Consider the following 18,886-nt stretch of genomic DNA (forward strand, 5'->3'; position numbering starts at 1 on the left):
TATATATATATATATATATATATATATATATATAGTTTTAATTATTTATATGTTTGTGTTTGTTTGTTTGTTTGGTCAGTAATTCCTTTGTAAAATTGATATTTATGTTAACTTATTGCCTTTTATGTTAGGAATGTAAGGGGTCATACTGTATCAGACTCGGAGATAGTGCAACATGGTATACTGTATGTAGGTGTGCGTTTTACCTCGCTAGTTGTTTTTACTGTTTTATCCATAAGAAATAGATATTTGCACTCAAAATCTGGAGACACTATAAAAGTTTTATTTCAATTGAATAGGCTATCAAAGACAAAACTGTTATATACAAATGAATGTCTGGCTTTATTTGGCCTAGTAGTTGAAAAAAAGTTTGAAATAGTTTTAATATATGAATTATATATAAATATATATATATAGATATATGAAATATCACAACAGCTTGTACAAACATAAAAGCGTTTTATTTATTTTTGGTTTGTATCATACCAGCTGGATTAGTTGTAATCTTTGTTAAGTGTGTGTATGGTATTTATTAAAGAGATTTGTGTTTCTCTCCCTCCTGCCCACCATGTTTACTGTATGCATCTAAGTGTTTCACAAATGGTCCTACTGAAGTCTGCCTTGTGTGTGGGTGTGCATGCATGCGTGTGCGTGTGTGTGTGTGTGTGTTAGTGTATGTGTGTGTGTGTGTGTGTGTGTGTGTGTGTGTGTGTACCCAATCCAAATAATGAAGCCAACTGCATGGGGAGACACTTAATTGGGCACTTGAGTCTGGAGGTGTGTGAGAGAGAACAGGGTATTCTACCATGGTCAGAGTTTTACCTTTGTAAAGTGAATAAATTCTTTTTATTTCATCGGGGTGATTTTATGCTGCTCCTTTTTTTCTTTTCATTTTGTAGTAATTATTGTTGACCAGTGACCATGCTGCTTAACCAGAAAAACAGACAATATATATATACATGAGCAGCAGAAGATAGGGAAGGCATTGGAAACTGTATATAAAACAGGAATTTCAAATAATTGGCATGCAGTTACATTTGAAACAAGGAAAATATGCAACAAAAGAGGCATTGAAAGTTAATATATAAATTCAACTAACACAAGTGATTGATAAAAAAAAGCACAAATCTTTTTCATACTGTTAGTAATTCCATAGCCTCTTATACAGTTGAAACAGGAAATAAATACACCACAAATATTTACTTTCGACACCGTAACACAACAATCAACAAGCAGATTGAGTTTTCCCTCCTTAAGGGGGGGGGGGGTGATCTTCATGAACTTATATTGGGCTATACAAATAAACGACTTGATTATGCATTTTTGCTGCCATGTTTGAGTCCTCAAATAGTTGAGTCCTGTAGTATTGAGTCTTACAGAGGACATCTAAATATGACCAGCTTACAAAGATATAAGTGAATATTCAGTGGCTAGCAGGACCTCGATCCCTCTGAAATGGAACAAAATAAGACAGAGTTGTAGTCATATCTCTGAGTGCTAGTCACCCATCATCATAGTTTATGTAAAAGCCGAAGGTCAGTCGTCAGAAATGAAGTGGACCACGTACAGCCTAACGTAGCTGCTGTCCCATACATACAGATGTCTATCCTTGGGGCTGTAAGAGAGCATGGCAAGCACACCTCCCGGCAACCTCAGGTCAAAGGTTACATTGACCGGCTTGCCTTTCAACAGGTCGTAGGCAAAAGTGACTCTGGTGTCTTTGGTGTCTGTGACATATAAGACCCCACAGGCGATGAAGGCGTTGCCAGCCTTGTTGCGGGGGTAAGTGGTGTTCATGTAGGACGTGACGGAGAAAGTCTTTTGGTCCAACTGGGCCACCATTATACTGCCATCCAGACTGGAGGCAAATATCAACCACAGCCCATTTTCATCTCCAGCCAGTTTGAAGTAGGTCTTGGAGTTGTAGAGCAGGTAGGAGAGACTGTGGTACAAAGCATTATCTATGAAGAGGGAGTGAAGCCTTCTGGACTGCAGGTTAAATCTGGAAACACACACAAGAAACACATTTAACTCACCCTGAACTCAGAGGAATACCTTGATCATCTAACAAACTCACAAGAATGTCCATCCATCCATCCATTATCATGGTCGTGGGGATGCTGGAGCCTATCCCAGCAGTCATTGGGCAGCAGGCGGGGAGACACCCTGTACAGACCATCAGACCATCACAAAGGGCCAACATACACACACTCACCCACACACATTCATACCTAGGGACAATTTAGTATGGCCGATTCACCTGACTACATGTCTTAGGACTGTGGGGGGAAACCCACGCAGACATGGGGAGAACATGCAAACTCCACACAGAGGATTACCCGGGACGACTCCCAAGGTTGGACTACTTCGCAGCTCGAAACCAGGACCTTCTTGTTGTGAGGCGAGCGCTCTAACCACTGTGCCACTGTGCCGTCTCACATGAATGTAACTCACGCAAACTTCCCTACGTGCAAAGTTAACCCTCACCTGCCAATAGTTGAAGTACCAGCGATGTGATAGTAGAAGGAACCATTATGAACTGTGTGGCCACAGCCATGATAGAACTTCCTGACATCTATGTTGATGTAGCTGTTGTTCTGAAAGGAGGCAATGTTTTTATACTCCTTCACTTCACGACCTGAGAGGGAAAGGAGACATTCGTTCATCATCAGTGTGAAACAGATTTATACCTAGATGGCAGAGACTAAATATTAATTTGTCTTTTTCATTGTCCTCAAAGATACTTCTTTGAGGTATCTGTGTCAACCTGACACACTCCTCTACAATGGCCTTAGTGTAGATCACAATAATTGATGTAATATTTTCTCAAACTTGTGACTAATGGTGGGGGGGGGGTTCCAGGTAGCGTAGCGGTCTATTCTGATGCCTACTAACACGGGGATCGTCAGTTCGAATCCCCGTGTTACCTCCGGCTTGGTTGGGCGTCCCTACAGACACAATTGGCCATGTCTGCAGGTGGGAAGCCAGATGTGGGTATGTGTCCTGGTCGCTGCACTACAGCCCCCTCTGGACGGTTGGGGAACTGGGGGAATAGCGTGATCCTCCTACGCCCTATATTCCCCTAGCGAAACTCCTCACTGTCAGGTGAAAAGAAGCGGCTGGCGACTCCACATGTATCGGAGGAGGCATGTGGTACTCTGCAGCCCTCCCCAGATCGGCAGAGGGGGTGGAGCAGTGACCGGGACGGCTTGGAAAATATGGTAATTGGCCAAGTACAATTGAGGAGAAAAAATCCCCCCCCTCAAAAAAACACAAACATGTGACTAATTAGACAGACATCATGCTGGGTTTTCACTATCTGTCCTCTGTGGCCAACATACCAGAGAAGTGCTCTGCCACCCATATGCGTTCATCATTCAGTAGAGCAGTGTCTTTCATCCATGAGCCGAATGTATTATCCATTTTGGTCACATCTCTAGGGTTGATCAGGGACTTGATCAGACACTCTAAGGAACAAACAACATAGCAACATCCTCAGCAGCTCTGTTCAAAATTTTGCAATTACCGTTCACAAATGTACATGGGATAACGTCAATGAAAACACATACCTTTCTTTTTTGATGGCATTACTTGCAGTTTCTGACTCTCCTTTGCCAATGTGATTTCATCATTTGGAACCGCTTGCAAGGGCCCTGAAAGAAACAATATTGGTGTTGGTGCAATTCACCTTAATGAGTCATGATGATGAATAAATAAATAACAGTTTGGATAAAGGTCCCTCACCAAGGGTCTCGGCAACATGGTGAGCTCTATGGTTCCTATTTCTTGGTGGTCCCTGGGGCCCAGGAGGTCCTGGAGGGCCCAGTGGGCCAGGAGGTCCTGGCGGCCCAGGAGGACCTGGAGGACCTGTGAGGAAGCCAGACAACAATATCCTCAGCTTGACACTAGAATCAATGTCAGTGCTCTCTAACCCAACATTAAAGTTACAAGTGTAGTGTAGTGGATGAGATTTGGACATGGTTCAGCCACGCAGCAGTGGACCTGTTTGCATCAGGGGAGGACTCACAGTGCCCACTGTTTTTCTCCCTGCATGACCAGAGTGCACCACTGGGAGTGGTTGCGTTCGCGTACGAGTGGCCGCGCATTCCACTATATGGATTTCCCCCACTGGTCTTGATTCCCCTGACATTGTTCAGGGTGTGGGAGAATTGTCTTTCTCTGATTTTGATCGCTCCTCACTGGCCGTCCATGCATTGGCTGGCGGAAGTGAAGCAGCTCCTCTGCGTTCACTCGTGGGCCCTTCCACTGCACAGAGACCTCTTCTCTCAGGCGCGCAGGTAGATATTTCACCCCCACTCAGAGCGGCTTGCCCTGTGGGCCTGGCCCATGAGTGGTTTAATTTAAGACATACTGGACTATCACAGAGTGTCATTAATACGATTCAGATGCCAGGGCATCATCCACCAGGTCCCTTTATGACTGTAAGTGGAGGGTATTTGAGGAATTGTGCGCTAGTGCACAGGAAATTCCCTTTCAATGTCCGGTTGTCCAATTTTGTCCTTTCTACAGGACTTGATTGACAAGAAGGCATTTTCTACTGTCAAGGTTTACTTGGCTGTTGTTTCCGCTTGCCATGTCGGTTTTGATGGTAAGCTGGCAGGCCAGCATCCCCTTGTTTCTTAGTTTATGAAGGGTGCACGGAGACTGATACCCAACTCTAAGCCTATGTCACCCTCCTGGGATTTGACTGTAGTGCTAGAGGCCCTCATCAGTCATCCCTTTGAGCCATTCAAACACATAGACATGAAAATGTTATCTCTTAAGGTGGCTTTGTTGTTGGCTTTGGCTTTGGCTACAGCTACGAATATCACTCACATTGCCATGTGAGTGATATTCGTGCTCTGTCTGTGCATCCTGCTTGTATGCAGTTCACCCTGGGGAACCTTGGGGTGACATCGAAGCCTAATCCTGATTTCGTCCCTTTTTTTTTTCTTCTGTCAATCAGGACTTCGGAGCGCAGAAGCCGTATAGGTTAGGGTTAGGGCTGGAGAGGATCGACCCATGGATTTTAAAGAAATCTTTAACATTTCTCAACACAAAAACACGAAAAGTATCCTTGATACCTCAACAATATGACAGGCTAATGTTACGCCCATCTGTTTTCATTATTTCTCCTTCGATTCTGAGAAATCAAGCTTGTTTTGGTCGGTTTCAATAGCGGAAGGCTATGTTAGCCTACCCATGATCCTCAGCGAGTTTAAAAGTTGTGCTGAGTGTCACAAAAAAAGGAAGATAATTCGTGTCCGTGTACACGAATCAATAGATTAAATGTCGTGACTATTTCACGAACTGCCGTGATACCGGGCTGAGTTAGTGTTAACCTTGGTTAGCCAGTTAGCATTTTTTTAGCCAGTTAGCACCCCTCTTTACACCTCTGCTCACGGCCTGTGTGAAGGTCTTCATCTATAAGCTTGAAATCATGTGGTGTTGGAGTTTTTGTTGTGAAATGGGGACCCACTTTGCTTAGTAGCACTGCTAGTGGCCAAAAACTCTGCAGGTCAACTTTAACTTACTGACACCAATGGTCACTGTTGTAGTTATAGTAGTGTTTGAGCAATCCAAAATCCAGAGATCCATTTGAAATTAACTTCAGGGATCAGTGCTTCCATGTGAAAATCTTCTCTACCGCCAAATAAATAAAACATGGTTGAACCTGTGTTTAATGTATTGATTTGGTATGTCGATAAAGTTCTTCTATGGTCTCGTTGCTCTAACATATCTCCCAGAAAGTTGAATCAGCTCATCTGGAGACAAAGTTTAGTGGGAGAGACGTCTCATTACTTTGTTAGATCGCCGGTTTTGGTCATTATGCAACTGTGCTTTTTATAAGGGTGGGGATACCTATAGTCAGTTGAGACTGACTATGTCACTTAGATGAGTGACAAAACGTTTCTCCCACTAAACTTTGTGTCCAAATGAACTGATTCCATTTTCTGGGGTTTCCTTGCCTGGATTATTGAGCATGCATCAAGGCATTCTGACATATCTGTTTGCTATGCCCCCAAAAACTTGGCTTCTTCTTTGAGCTTGCCACTAGCTGCCTTCTTCTTCTGCATCTGGATGCCATGTTGAAGATGTAAAACAATATGTACTTTGTCACTTTTCCTTGGAAAGTCTTTTCTGACATTAACTATTATGATGTACAAACCACAAACGTGCTCATGGTATGAAATTTCGAGGCACTGTCGTCTTAAGGCCATGAAAGGAATAACTCGGTTTCTGGGGTCTTTACTATGTAGCCTACGTACATAGTCAAGACAAACTGAATACCTTTTTCATGTCTGCCCATGCAGTTTAATGGTGAGTTTAACTTGGCTTATCTAGAATTTTGGATGCATTTGTGAAAATGGTTCACAGAAGTGGTTAATGCTTGGCTAACAAGTAAAAAATATTAATGATCGGCTTTGGGCAAAGTGTGTTTCCCTTCTTTTGAAAGGAGCTGCTAATGATCCCAGTAGACATCCAGCAATTGTGCTAAGCTAGGCTAAACTCATAGTTCAACACGTTTGTCTGACTCTATGTTAACTGGGGCACATAGTAAAAACCCCAGAAACCAAACTGTCCCTTCAAGCTGTTGTGTTTGTTATACGTGAAATATATAGAAAGGATCCAAAAGATTATCCTGTGGTGGACACGTATTGGGGACAGAATTCAACCCAGGAACTAAGGGTTAAGTCATGGTTGCCCTGGCAGGTTAACGCAGGGTTAAGTTATGGTTGTCCAGCCAGTTTTCTGGTTATTCTTGCCACCTCCGCTCAGTCGAGCTGTGGTTTGGTTGTCTCTCTGATTTACAGTGGATTAAAGAAAGTTGCCTACACGGCTAAAGTGTGAACCTACGGTCTTCTCCGTTCCTTCGGCTCTACACTGGTGACCCCGACGTGATGGTTTTCGGATAAGTTTTCTGAAACCACACACATTATGGCTACGAACGCCGTTGCAATTAAACTGCCGGAGTTTTGGGAGGCTTCCGCGGCTACATGGTTCGCGCAGGCTGAGGCACAGTTCGCGCTCAGAGACATAACAGCAGACGAGACCAGGTACTACTACGTAGTGGCAGCGCTGGGGGGCGCTACGGCTTCCAGGATAAGCGGTTTCATAACCAACCCACCGGCCGATGGTAAATACGCCGCACTTAAACATCTCCTCCTTGAAACTTTTGAACTGTCAACAACGGAGAGAGCACGTCGCCTCTTCGCAATTCAGGGCTTGGGAGATGGCAAACCATCGGAGCTAATGAGCAGGATGTTAAACCTACTGGGTCAAGAAAAGCCATGTTTCCTGTTTATGGAGCTGTTTCTGCGCAACATGCCGCCCCACGTCCAGACTGCGCTCGCTAACTCCACCATCACTGATCCCCGTGAGCTGGCAAAGGAGGCTAACCGATTCTTCGTCGCTACACAACGTTCCTCCCATGCCGGGGTGCTGGCTCCTACCTTCACTGGCCCCCCGCCGACATCGCGGGCGTGGCCCGACGGTGGCGCCACAGCATCAGACCGCTACAAGCCCTCTGGACTCTGTATGTACCACGCTCGATTTGGTGCGAAAGCTAAACGGTGCCGTTCCCCCTGCAACTACAGGCCGACGGGAAACGAGAGGACCAACACTCAGTAGTGGCCATGAGTGCTGGCGATACGAGCAGGCTACTCTTCATCCTCGACACCATCTCCGGTCGGCGATTTCTTTGTGACACGGGCGCACAGAGAAGCGTGCTCCCTGCTACTGACGTCGACATCATGGGCGGGGAGCGGGGCCCCCAGTTGGCGACGGCTGACGGCAGCCCTATCCACACCTACGGCGTGCGGTCTGTAGAACTGTGTTTTGGTGGACAACGTTTCACGTGGGAGTTCGTCATGGCCAATGTAACGCTTCCCCTCCTCGGAGCTGATTTTTTTGTGCGCTTACGGTTTGTTAGTGGACATTCAGAACAGCCGTCTGGTCGATGCCTTAACCTTCTCCTCCTTCGCATGTACGCGGAGGGAAGCGGCCTATGCAGGTCTAGCCAACTCTCTCTCAGAGGCAGACAAGTTCAACCGCCTCCTCGCTGAGTTCCCTGACCTCACCCAGCCTACCCTCTCTGCACCCACCGCTAAGCATGGGGTGGAGCATCACATTGCTACGAAGGGGCCCCCGGTCTACGCCAGAGCCAGGCGTCTCGACCCCGCCAAACTCGCCATTGCCAAGTCTGAGTTCGAGCACCTGGAACGCATGGGGATCATCCGCCGCTCTGACAGCCCGTGGGCGTCCCCACTCCACATCGTCGCTAAGCCTGATGGAGGTTGGCGCCCATGCGGGGACTACCGCCGACTAAATGACGCCACCACGCCTGACCGCTATCCTGTCCCGCATATCCAGGACTTTTCTGCAAACCTGTCTGGCAAATGCGTCTTCTCAAAAGTCGACCTGGTCCGTGGTTATCATCAAGTTCCCGTGCACCCCTCAGACATCCCCAAGACAGCGGTGACTACCCCATTCGGCCTATTTGAATTCCTACGAATGCCATTTTGACTCAAAAACGCGGCCCAGTCCTTTCAGCGGCTGATGGATTCAGTGCTCCGTGGCCTTCCTTTCATCTTCGTCTATTTGGACGACATACTCATCGCCAGCGCCTCCGAGGAAGAACACCTGTCCCATCTTCATGCTCTCTTCACACGCCTCAGCCAGCATGGGCTGATCGTCAACCCGGCGAAGTGCCGGTTCGGGCTGACAGCCATTGATTTCCTCGGGCACCGCATCACTGGGGACGGGGCAGTCCCCCTGCCCTCAAAGGTGGAAGCGGTGGCGGCCTTTCCGCGCCCCCAAACAGCTCGTGCGCTCAGGGAGTTCATCGGGATGGTGACATTCTACCACCGCTTCATTCCTCGAGCCGCCTTTATCATCCGGCCACTGTACGAGGCGCTGAAAGGCATGTCCCCCAACCAGGCGGTCGACTGGACAGCAGAGCGGGACCGTGCGTTCACCGAGACTAAAGCTGCGCTCTCCCAGGCTACCCTGCTAGCGCATCCTTCACCTACAGCGCCTATTTCCATAACCACGGATGCATCGGACTGTGCTGTTGGTGCGGTTCACGAACAGTGGGTGGGGGGGGCTTGGCAGCCTTTGGCCTTTTTCAGTCGCCAGCTTACACCCCGAGAGCGCAAGTATAGTACTTTTGACAGGGAACTCCTCGGTCTCTGGCTCGCCGTCCGGCATTTCCGTTTCCTGCTAGAGGGCCGCGAGTTTACTGCGTACGTGGACCACAAGCCCCTCACGTTTGCCATGTCCAAGACGGCCGATCCATGGTCCGCTCGCCAGCAGCGACAACTCTCCTACATTGTGGAATTCACTACCGACATCCAGCACGTCGCTGGTAAGTCTAACCAGGTAGCTGACTGCCTCTCTAGGGCAGTGATTGGAGCGGTCCACCTAGGCCTTGACTATGCACAGATGGCTGCTGACCAGGCCACGGACCCGAGCATCCTCCGTCTCCGGGCCTCCGACACGGGGCTCCGCCTGCAGGACGTTCCTTTCAGCGACACAGGTGTCACCCTCCTGTGTGACGTCTCCACAGGACAGCCCAGGCCCATCGTCCCGCACAGCTGGAGACGCCCCGTATTTGAAGCTGCGCACGGCCTCTCTCATCCAGGCGGTAAGCCATCCGTGCGCCTGACCTCTGCTAAGTTTGTGTGGGAGGGACTTAAGAGAGACATGAAAGCGTGGGCCGACTCGTGTGTTGCCTGTCAGCGGGCTAAGATACACCGCCACATTAAGGCGCCCCTGGAACGCTTCGCAGTGCCGGAGAGACGATTTGACCATGTCCACGTCGACCTGGTTGGTCCCCTACCCCCCTCCCATGGGTTCACCTACCTCTTCACTGTGGTGGACAGGACTACGCGCTGGCCTGAAGCTGTTCCCCTGGCATCCACGACGTCTGCTGATGTGGCCCGGGCTTTTATTGGGTCGTGGGTCTCACGTTTCGGTACGCCTTCCGACCTTTCATCTGACCGCGGGCCACAGTTTACCTCAGAGCTATGGAATGCTGCGGGTGAGGCTTTGGGCGTCAAGCTTCATCGCACTACCGCCTACCCCCCTCAGGCGAACGGCCTATGTGAGCGCTTCCACCGGTCCATGAAGGCTGCGCTTCGGGCTACTCTCAAGGACTGCAACTGGGTCGACAAGCTCCCATGGGTCATGCTGGGCCTGCGGACCGCCCCGAAGGAAGACCTACAAGCCACCTCTGCGGAGCTGGTGTACGGCACGCCGCTGCGAGTCCCAGGCGATTTCATGCCCAATGCAACGCGTCCCTGGTCAGCTGTGGACCAACGAGCCTCCTTGCTGGACGGGGTCAGAGCTTTCACACCCGTCCCTACCGCCCAACACGGCGCTCCGGTGTCCCAGGTGCCCCCAGGTCTGCAGTCAGCGGACTACGTGTTCATCCGTCACGACGCACACCGCCCCCCTCTGCAACCCCCTTATGACGGCCCCTTCCGCGTCCTGGAACGGGGAACTAAGCACCTGGTGGTGGATTTTGGGGGCACGGCCGAGCATGTTTCAGTGGACCGAGTTAAACCCGCACACCTGGACTTGACGCAGCCGTTGGAGTTAGCCCAACCTCCTCGTCGCGGTCGTCCCCCGGCTCCGCCTCCTCCCACCGTGGAGGCCCGAGCTGCCTCTTCTGCTCCTCAGGCCGACCTCCACAGGCCCGCGTCAATGCCTCCCAGAGACACTCCGGCCCCTGTTATCTGGAGCCGCCGCGGACGGCCCATCGACCCCCGCGCCTGCCTGACTTCGATTACTAGGGCGAATTCTGGGGGGGCTCATGTGGTGGACACGTATTGGGGACAGAATTCAACCCAGGAACTAAGGGTTAAGTCATGGTTGCCCTGGCAGGTTAACGCAGGGTTAAGTTATGGTTGTCCAGCCAGTTTTCTGGTTATTCTTGCCACCTCCGCTCAGTCGAGCTGTGGTTTGGTTGTCTCTCTGATTTACCGTGGATTAAAGAAAGTTGCCTACACGGCTAAAATGTGAACCTACGGTCTTCTCCGTTCCTTCGGCTCTACAATCCCATTAAAATGGGCAACATTCTGCATCCAGACAATATATTTTCGCTCAAATTATGTCATACTTCCCATTCTTGAAGCATTTTGAGATAGCCATTTTGGGTTGAACACTTAGTTTATTCAGCTGGGGATGAAAAGCCTTTTCATAGAAAACAAGCCCCAAGCATGCTGCAAGCTTTGAGCCCACTATAGTTTCCCTCTACTTGCCTTCTAGAATGACATCATTGGATGGCTGGGCCTTCTCTCCAGGGGGACCTGGCTCTCCTCTTTCTCCTTTCTCTCCTGGCTCTCCTTTCTCACCTGGTGGATGGGACACATTAAAAAAAAAATCCAGAATGCATCAATAGAAAACATGCACTCAGCCTATTGTGAGAAGCAAGAATAATTCTAGTGACATCTTATCTCATGGTGAATCATGGCATCCGCTTACAAGGAGCATCCCATTCACTGAAGCGGGAGCGTACTGAAAGAAAATGTTTTCTGGCCAATTCAGCGGAAGTCCAAACCACAATTATGAATATCATTAGCTCAGAAAGAGGAGGGAGGGCTTTCAGCCTCTACTTCCAGCTTACAAAGATTGAATCCACTGTGAAAAATGTCTGCCATCAGTATGATATATGAGTGTGTGTGTCTGTCTGTGAGTGCATATGATGATGATGATGTGTGTGTGTGTGTGTGTGTGTGTGTGAGAGAGAGAGAGAGAGAGAGAGAGAGAGAGAGAGAGAGAGAGAGAGAGAGAGAGAGAGAGAGAGAGAGAGAGAGAGAGAGAGAGAGAGAGAGAGAGCGAGCGAGCGAGCATTTTCCTGTGTGGTCTCTGTGTATTTGATAGTTTGACCCTGAGGTTATACTCAACCTTTGCACTGTTACATTGTCATAGTATGTGCTTTTGCTAAAATGGCCAACATTACCTAAGGCATTAATAAAAATGGATGCTCTTTACCTCGTTTTCCTCGTTTGCCATCCACCCCAGGCAGTCCATTCACTCCTGGAGTGCCATCAGTACCATTGTATCCAGGCATACCATCCTGACCAGGCAAACCTGCAGTAACACAAAATCATGTTCACTTGGGCAGCATGTTAAGTGGTGGGGAATTCATTCATTGATGATACAGGTCACTAGAATGGAAAGCAGACAACTGAAATGGACTGAAGTCATTAAGATATTCAAAATTGAAAGCAAAACTCACGGTACTATATAAATAAAGTTTATTATTATTATTATTATTATTATTATCATCCTCATCTGATTGCTGTACTTACCAGGAGGTCCTGGGGGTCCTGCAACAGAATAAATATAATTAATAAATACTGCTATTTTAGACTTGGTCGTTTCCATACATGGTGTATTTATGAAGCATACCTGCTATGCAGACTCCCTTAGTGCTGTTGCAGATATCAATTAACAGCTTGATCTGGAGACAAATGGCAAAGGGAAATCAAAATTTAGTCTTTGACCATCATACTATGTCCGATGACAAGATAATTCAGTATTATATTGATGGAACTAAATGTTAATCATTTGAATATTTACAGCATTGACACTATGCCAAACATGCTCCACATGAATAGTTATGAGTCTATGTATGTATGTATGTATGTATCTATCTGTCTATCTGTCTGTCTGTCTGTCTGTCTGTCTGTCTGTCTATGTGTCTCACCGGGACCATGGAGTAGGTCACCATCGTCAACATATCGTCCTGCACTTCTGTCTTATGGGAATTCTGAAAGTGCCGGTGCTTGTGTCTCAGTTTATGCCCCATCTTCATCCCAGTCTCCTCTCCCATCTCCTGGCTTGTCTCCTGATGGGGCTCCCATTCCTCCTCATGGGTCAGCTCTTTCACCTCTTGCTTTAACCCCTTCTCCAGCTCTTTCTCCAGCTCCTGACTTCTCTTGTTCCTGGAGCTGGTGTACTGATACTGGTACTGGTGCTGCTTCTCCATGAGTTCCCCCATCCCTGTTCCTCTTCTGGGCACCTCCTGGAGGAGCTCCACCACAGAGCTCTGCTCCACCTCAGCCAGCCTCGCCTCAGTCTGATCCAGCCGAACCCCTTGCTTGTTTTGCTGAATTAGGAGCACCATGAGGCCCACTGAGTTCACCAGTACCACAGCACACGTCCCGTAAAGCACCGCTCGCTGAGGGACAGTCATGCTAGGGGTTGGGATCCACATCGTTCCCCGTTCTCCTCCTTCTGTTTAAGGGTCACCGACTAGCTTCAGTGTACGCACAGGAATGGAGCTATGTTTGAATCCTAGTAAGGCTGTGGAAATCCTGTGAGTCTGGACTGGAACAAGCTTCCAACAACTCAAAGCCCAGCAGAGAAGAAAAAGCCAAATGATCTCAAAGATCAAGTGGCTGCTTGCAGCCAAAGCCAAGATAATTCAAAAGTAAGAAGGTCCTCCACTGTACTAGATCCTGTCCAAATGATTTGTTAGTACCAAAAAGAATCCACTCACTGATTCAAAATCTCCACTCCACTTTTGATGAGGATGTCAGCCCTCGTTGGTCTCAGTGAAGGCAAACGGCTAAATACAGTCCGTGTTGTGTTGAGTGCCAAGTGGAGAAGGGGAGTGTGTATGTATGTATGATTTTTCTACTGTGTGTGTATGTGTGTTTTTGTGTGTAAATGCAAGTCAGTAATGTGGGAGTGGGCATTACACAATCCTCTGAGCTTGTCTGGGAAGAACCCCCCCTGCCTGTTCAGTCACCTGATTTATATTCTAGTGCCCTGCCGTGGGCAGGCTGACATCACACACACACACACACACACACACACACACACACACACACATACACACACACACACACATATATTTTGACTTGTCGATTTACATAAACTACCAAATGGCGTTTTCTTGTTTTTTTTTCCTTTTTCTTTTAATTTCATTAAATTTTGTTTTGTTCTAAATAGTCTCTTTGTGCTCCTTGTCCATGACGTCTTTATGTATATGTATGCAATGATTTACTATATGACATGTATGAGTAAATTCATATTTAAACATCTGTTTTAGATACAACATCTTCACGCAAATATATTATAAGGGGAACTCTTCAGATTTTTGCATGAAATCAATGCAATGACATTTAAGGAAAAGTCTTAAGCAACAACGTATGCTATTGTTGGGCAATGTGATATTCCAAAATGTCTGTCTCAGTATAGAATCTGTTTGCTTATCTATATGTCAAGCCATTTATAAATCGATATAAATCCAGTTTTTTTTATTTCATCCCCTTTAGTAACAGTAATACCCACTTCCCAAACTAACACTCTTCAGCATGCATTACCATCTCTCTTTACTAACTAGCAAATTGTGGATTTTCCACAGGAGTTACTCTGCTCTCCCATCCCTGTTTCAGTTTCTGCTAGAAACTTCCACATCCCCCTCGTTTCTCCCGCAGGCGATAGACCTTGCTGTAACCTCCCAACTCCTCACCGCCAACTACAGCAATGACCCATTTCCATTGCTCTGATTAGGGCCAGGAGCGTGACATTTCACCAGGAAAATGACAGGATGTCAGAAAAAAACTCAGTTCCGGCATGTGACTCATCCCCCGATGTAGAGAAGTGCCGGCAAGTATGGCGCTAACCACTCCAATCTAAGTTTGCAGGTAACTTTCCCCTCTATGCAACTGTGTTAGTTAGCATATTGCAAAATATATGAGTGAGTCAGCTAATTAGCTGATTATCTGATGATATCGACCAGTGCTAGATTAATGGAGTTTGCACACAGTCCTGCAGTTATTTTGTGACCCACTTGCCCTGTGAGGACATATGTAAACACACCCACACACACACACACACACACACACACACACACACGTTTGTTTATCAATCCTTGTGAGGACAAAAAATTTTTTGAGTCAAAACCCTATTTCTGTAACACCAGACCCTAAAATTAATTCTAACCATGACCCTTTCTCTAAACCTAGCCTAACCCCAACCAAAACCCTAACTTTAACCCTAAACTGAACCAAAACAAACTGAAAAATAATCCCTAACCTTAACCTGGGGCCTCCTACCGATGCCTAACTTTATTAATAGGCTGACTAGACTTAAGCCTAACCATAACCAAAACTGTAACCCTAGTTTGTAAACCTAACCCCAAACCCAGAAATAACCAAGTTCTTGATGTGGACCAAAAAAATTTCCCCACTAGGTAAGAGGTTCATGATTTTCCTGCCCTCATGAGGACATTTGGCCCTCACAAGTATAGTTAAACCAACACACACACACACACACACACACACACACACACACACACACACACACACACACACACACACACACACACACAGAGAGGAAACGTGTCCCGGTAGCTGTGCATTACTGTAACAGGAAAAGTCTGAGCTGTGTTGTGCCAGACTCAGCGGGCCCTTGGGGCTATAGGTCACTGGCAGACATCTGCTGTTACTGTACAGCATGAACCACTGCAGTACAACTACACACAGCAGAGAGGCTTACATGTATGAACACAATGGCCGTGATTATTCTGAACTCTTTCCACCACTGTGCTTTGGCTTCACCCCATCTGCAGAGAGGAGCTAACAAGCTACGACAGCGTTCACCCCTCACGTCACTCTCTGTGTCATAACAGCAGCCTGCCTACAGATACAATTATGCACTATCGCAATCTTCGTCAAAACATGCACTTAGTTGTGCAACGTCCGATTATATCAAAGAAGAAACTAAACCATGAATCTGAGTAGTAAATCCAAAAAAATGATTTTATCTAATCTAAGTTCATTGGTATCTTAGATTAGATAAAATCATTTTTTTGGATTTGGAGACAAAGCAAGAGAGGCAAGATTGAGATGGCTTGGACATGTGTGGAGGAGAGATGCTGAGTATATTGGGAGAAGGATGCTGAATATGGAGCTGCCAGGGAAGAGGAGAAGAGGAAGGCCAAAGAGGAGGTTTATGGATGTGGTGAGGGAAGACATGCAGGTGGCTGGTGTGACAGAGGAAGACGCAGAAGACAGGAAGAAATGGAAACGGATGATCCGCTGTGGCGACCCCTAACGGGAGAAGCCGAAAGTAGTAGTAGTAGTAGTAAGTTCATTGGTATCTCCACTGCCATGTCTCTGGTCTGCGCAGTGAGATTATCTCCTTTTAAACGTAACAAGCAGCCGCCTACTAGATAACAGGGGGAACTGCGTATCAGTAAATACCTACAGGCGTGCTGTTGTTTGCAGTTGGAGTTATATGAAGGGAATACCTTTAAATCAAGTAAGAAGGTCACAATTTTACAACTTGGGTTTCTGAACAAACCAAACCAGCGTTGCCCTTCCAAATTCAAACGTGCTTTGCAGCACCATGGATCCCAGTATAATGTAAGAGGTGTTGCAGCGGCCTCCTGCATATCATACACTTCATAACCCGTGACGCTTCAGCAGTTAATGCATTCTCACCCACACATGCTGTCAGCACTGGGAAACCTTTTAGTTTAGTTTTCCTGCAGACGAAACCGTTGCAGAGTCAATGGTGAAGAGTAAGCAAAAGTTATACGGTCCAATTTTCAGAGGTAACAAATGCCGCTCAGACAAATCGTTTATTTATTTATTTACCCCCCCCCCTTTCTCCCCAGTTGTATCCGGCCAATTACCCCACTTTTCCAAGCTGTCCCGGTCGCTGCTCCACCCCCTCTGCCAATCTGGGGAGGGCTGCAGACTACCACATGTCTCCTCCGATACATGTGGAGTCAGTTGCCAGCTGCTTTTTTTCACCTGACAGCGAGGAGTTTCGCCAGGGGGACGTAGCGCGTGGGAGGATCACGCTATTCCCCCCCACTTCCCCCTCCCTCCTGAACAGGCGCCCTGACCGACCAGAGGAGGCACTAGTGCAGCGACCAAGACATATACCCACATCCGGCTTCCCACCTGCAGACACGGCCAACTGTGTCTGTAGGGACGCCCAACCAAGCCGGAGGTAACACGGGGATTCAAACCGGCGATCCCTGTGTTGGTGGGCAACGAAATAGACTGCTACGCTACCTGGACGCCCAAATAGTTTATTTTGATTGTGAAATTCTATCGGCTACTTTTCCTCAGCAGCTGTAATTCACTGCACTCTGGTGTCTAATCTGTGTGATCTATGGCACAGTGAGGAGCTGACATTAAACAAAAGCCAAATCTGCAGCACTCCTTCCGTCAGTCTCCTTGAATACAACTCCATGCATGAACTTATGCAGGGGGGCGATGGAGACGGAGATATGGTTGACCACGACAAAGAGGACGGAGACGAGGTTACATTAACATATATTTTCCCCAGGCACCCGGTCGGCTGGAGTGGGAATCGGAGAGCGGGCCGGTGGCACAGCGTCTGAGTGAGCCTCTGCTTATTAATGCATAAGAATTCAGATCCCAGTCGTCACACAGGGCCGTGTTATTGAGTCAAGGCCTCGGCACACAGACCACTATTTGAACGGCGCGCATTCTTGGGCCCGATAGTAGGCGTTGAGTGAATTCACCGAGTCATTTATGCAGAATAAATGGTGCACAGGCACCCCGTCCCAAACAACATGGGCTCTGTTGTTGCAAATGACAACATATTGCAACTAGAATTGTTTCTATAGCTGTAATTTAGGGAAAGTAAAGAAGTACATAGATGATAATAATACACAACAAAGAGACCAAATGGGAGGTGGTAGTTTTGCTGTTGCATTGCTGGATGTTCAATAAGACCTATATTAGATGCTCACCAAGTCAAATTCCTTATATATGAAGGAATGATGATTTATTTCGAACATGTAAATAAGCAAGATATAACATACAGATGAACCATTTCCAGTAACCTGAAGTGATAAATAAATCCACCCAGCAAACAAATCTCCATATGCATCAGATTATTTGTTACATGTTGGAAAAGGAGTACGAGGAAGTATACACTTAATTTTTTCTACCCCTTCTCTCCTATTCTTAAGGTAATTCAGCTACTGTACATTTCAAACTCAATTCCCACTACACTGTATAGTTCAAATGCAATGCAAGTTGTGCTGCACAATACAAACGCAACTACTGTGAATAGGAGAAAAAACACACAACAAAAACACGAAAGAAAGAAAAAAGAAGAAGGAAAACACATCATAACGTCATGTAACAAGAACAGATCTCCATACTACATACAACCCAAATATCCACTCGGTGTCATAGAAAGAAAAACGGAAAACTCTTCATCATCCCTACATCATGATAATCAGTGCTTTGTACTTCTTCTTGAGCTGTGTAATGTTTGTACTTGGAGTTCCATGCTCACACTGTTCCACAATTATACCCCACAGACTGAAGTGCCCCTGCTCTTCAAAGTTGTACGAACACATAATTTCTTAATTTCCCCCTCAAATTATATTCCCCCTCTCTGTCTGAGAATATTTTTGCATATTACTCGGTAGTAGATTGTTTCTTTTTTTAAATTTCCTCCCTTTTTCTCCCCCAATTGTACTTGGCCAATTACCCCACTCTTCCGAGCCATCCCGGTCGCTGCTCCACCCCCTCTGCCGCTCCGGGAGGGCTGCAGACTACCACATGCCTCCTCGGATACATGTGGAGTCGCCAGCCGCTTCTTTTCACCTGACAGTGAGGAGTTTCGCCAGGGGGACATAGCGCGTTGGAGGATCATGCCATCCCGAACAGGCGCCCCGACCGACCAGAGGAGGCGCTAGTGCAGCGACCAGGGCACATACCCACATCCAGCTTCCCACCTGCAGACACGGCCAATTGTGTCTGTAGGGACGCCCGACCAAGCCGGAGGTAACACGGTAACACGAGGATTCGAACCAGCAATCCTCATGTTGGTAGGCAATGGAATAGACCGCCATGCCACCCGGACGCCCCTA

General features: G+C 47.3%; 1 protein-coding gene across 1 annotated transcript; it reads right to left on the reverse strand.

The window, feature by feature from the left end:
• Positions 1-45: 45 nt before the first annotated feature.
• gldn (gliomedin) lies at positions 46-13,599 on the reverse strand. Its single transcript, XM_056278769.1, has 10 exons — positions 12,716-13,599; positions 12,418-12,469; positions 12,318-12,335; positions 11,998-12,096; positions 11,265-11,357; positions 3,745-3,867; positions 3,570-3,653; positions 3,342-3,467; positions 2,488-2,638; positions 46-2,002 (listed from the first exon to the last, which is right to left on the reverse strand). The coding sequence occupies exons 1-10, from the start codon at positions 13,223-13,225 to the stop codon at positions 1,537-1,539; spliced, it is 1,722 nt and encodes a 573-aa protein (XP_056134744.1). The 5' UTR covers positions 13,226-13,599; the 3' UTR covers positions 46-1,536.
• Positions 13,600-18,886: the final 5,287 nt, after the last annotated feature.

The sequence above is a fragment of the Lampris incognitus genome, chromosome 4, assembly GCF_029633865.1.
Source record: "Lampris incognitus isolate fLamInc1 chromosome 4, fLamInc1.hap2, whole genome shotgun sequence".
Lineage (NCBI taxonomy): Eukaryota > Metazoa > Chordata > Actinopteri > Lampriformes > Lampridae > Lampris > Lampris incognitus.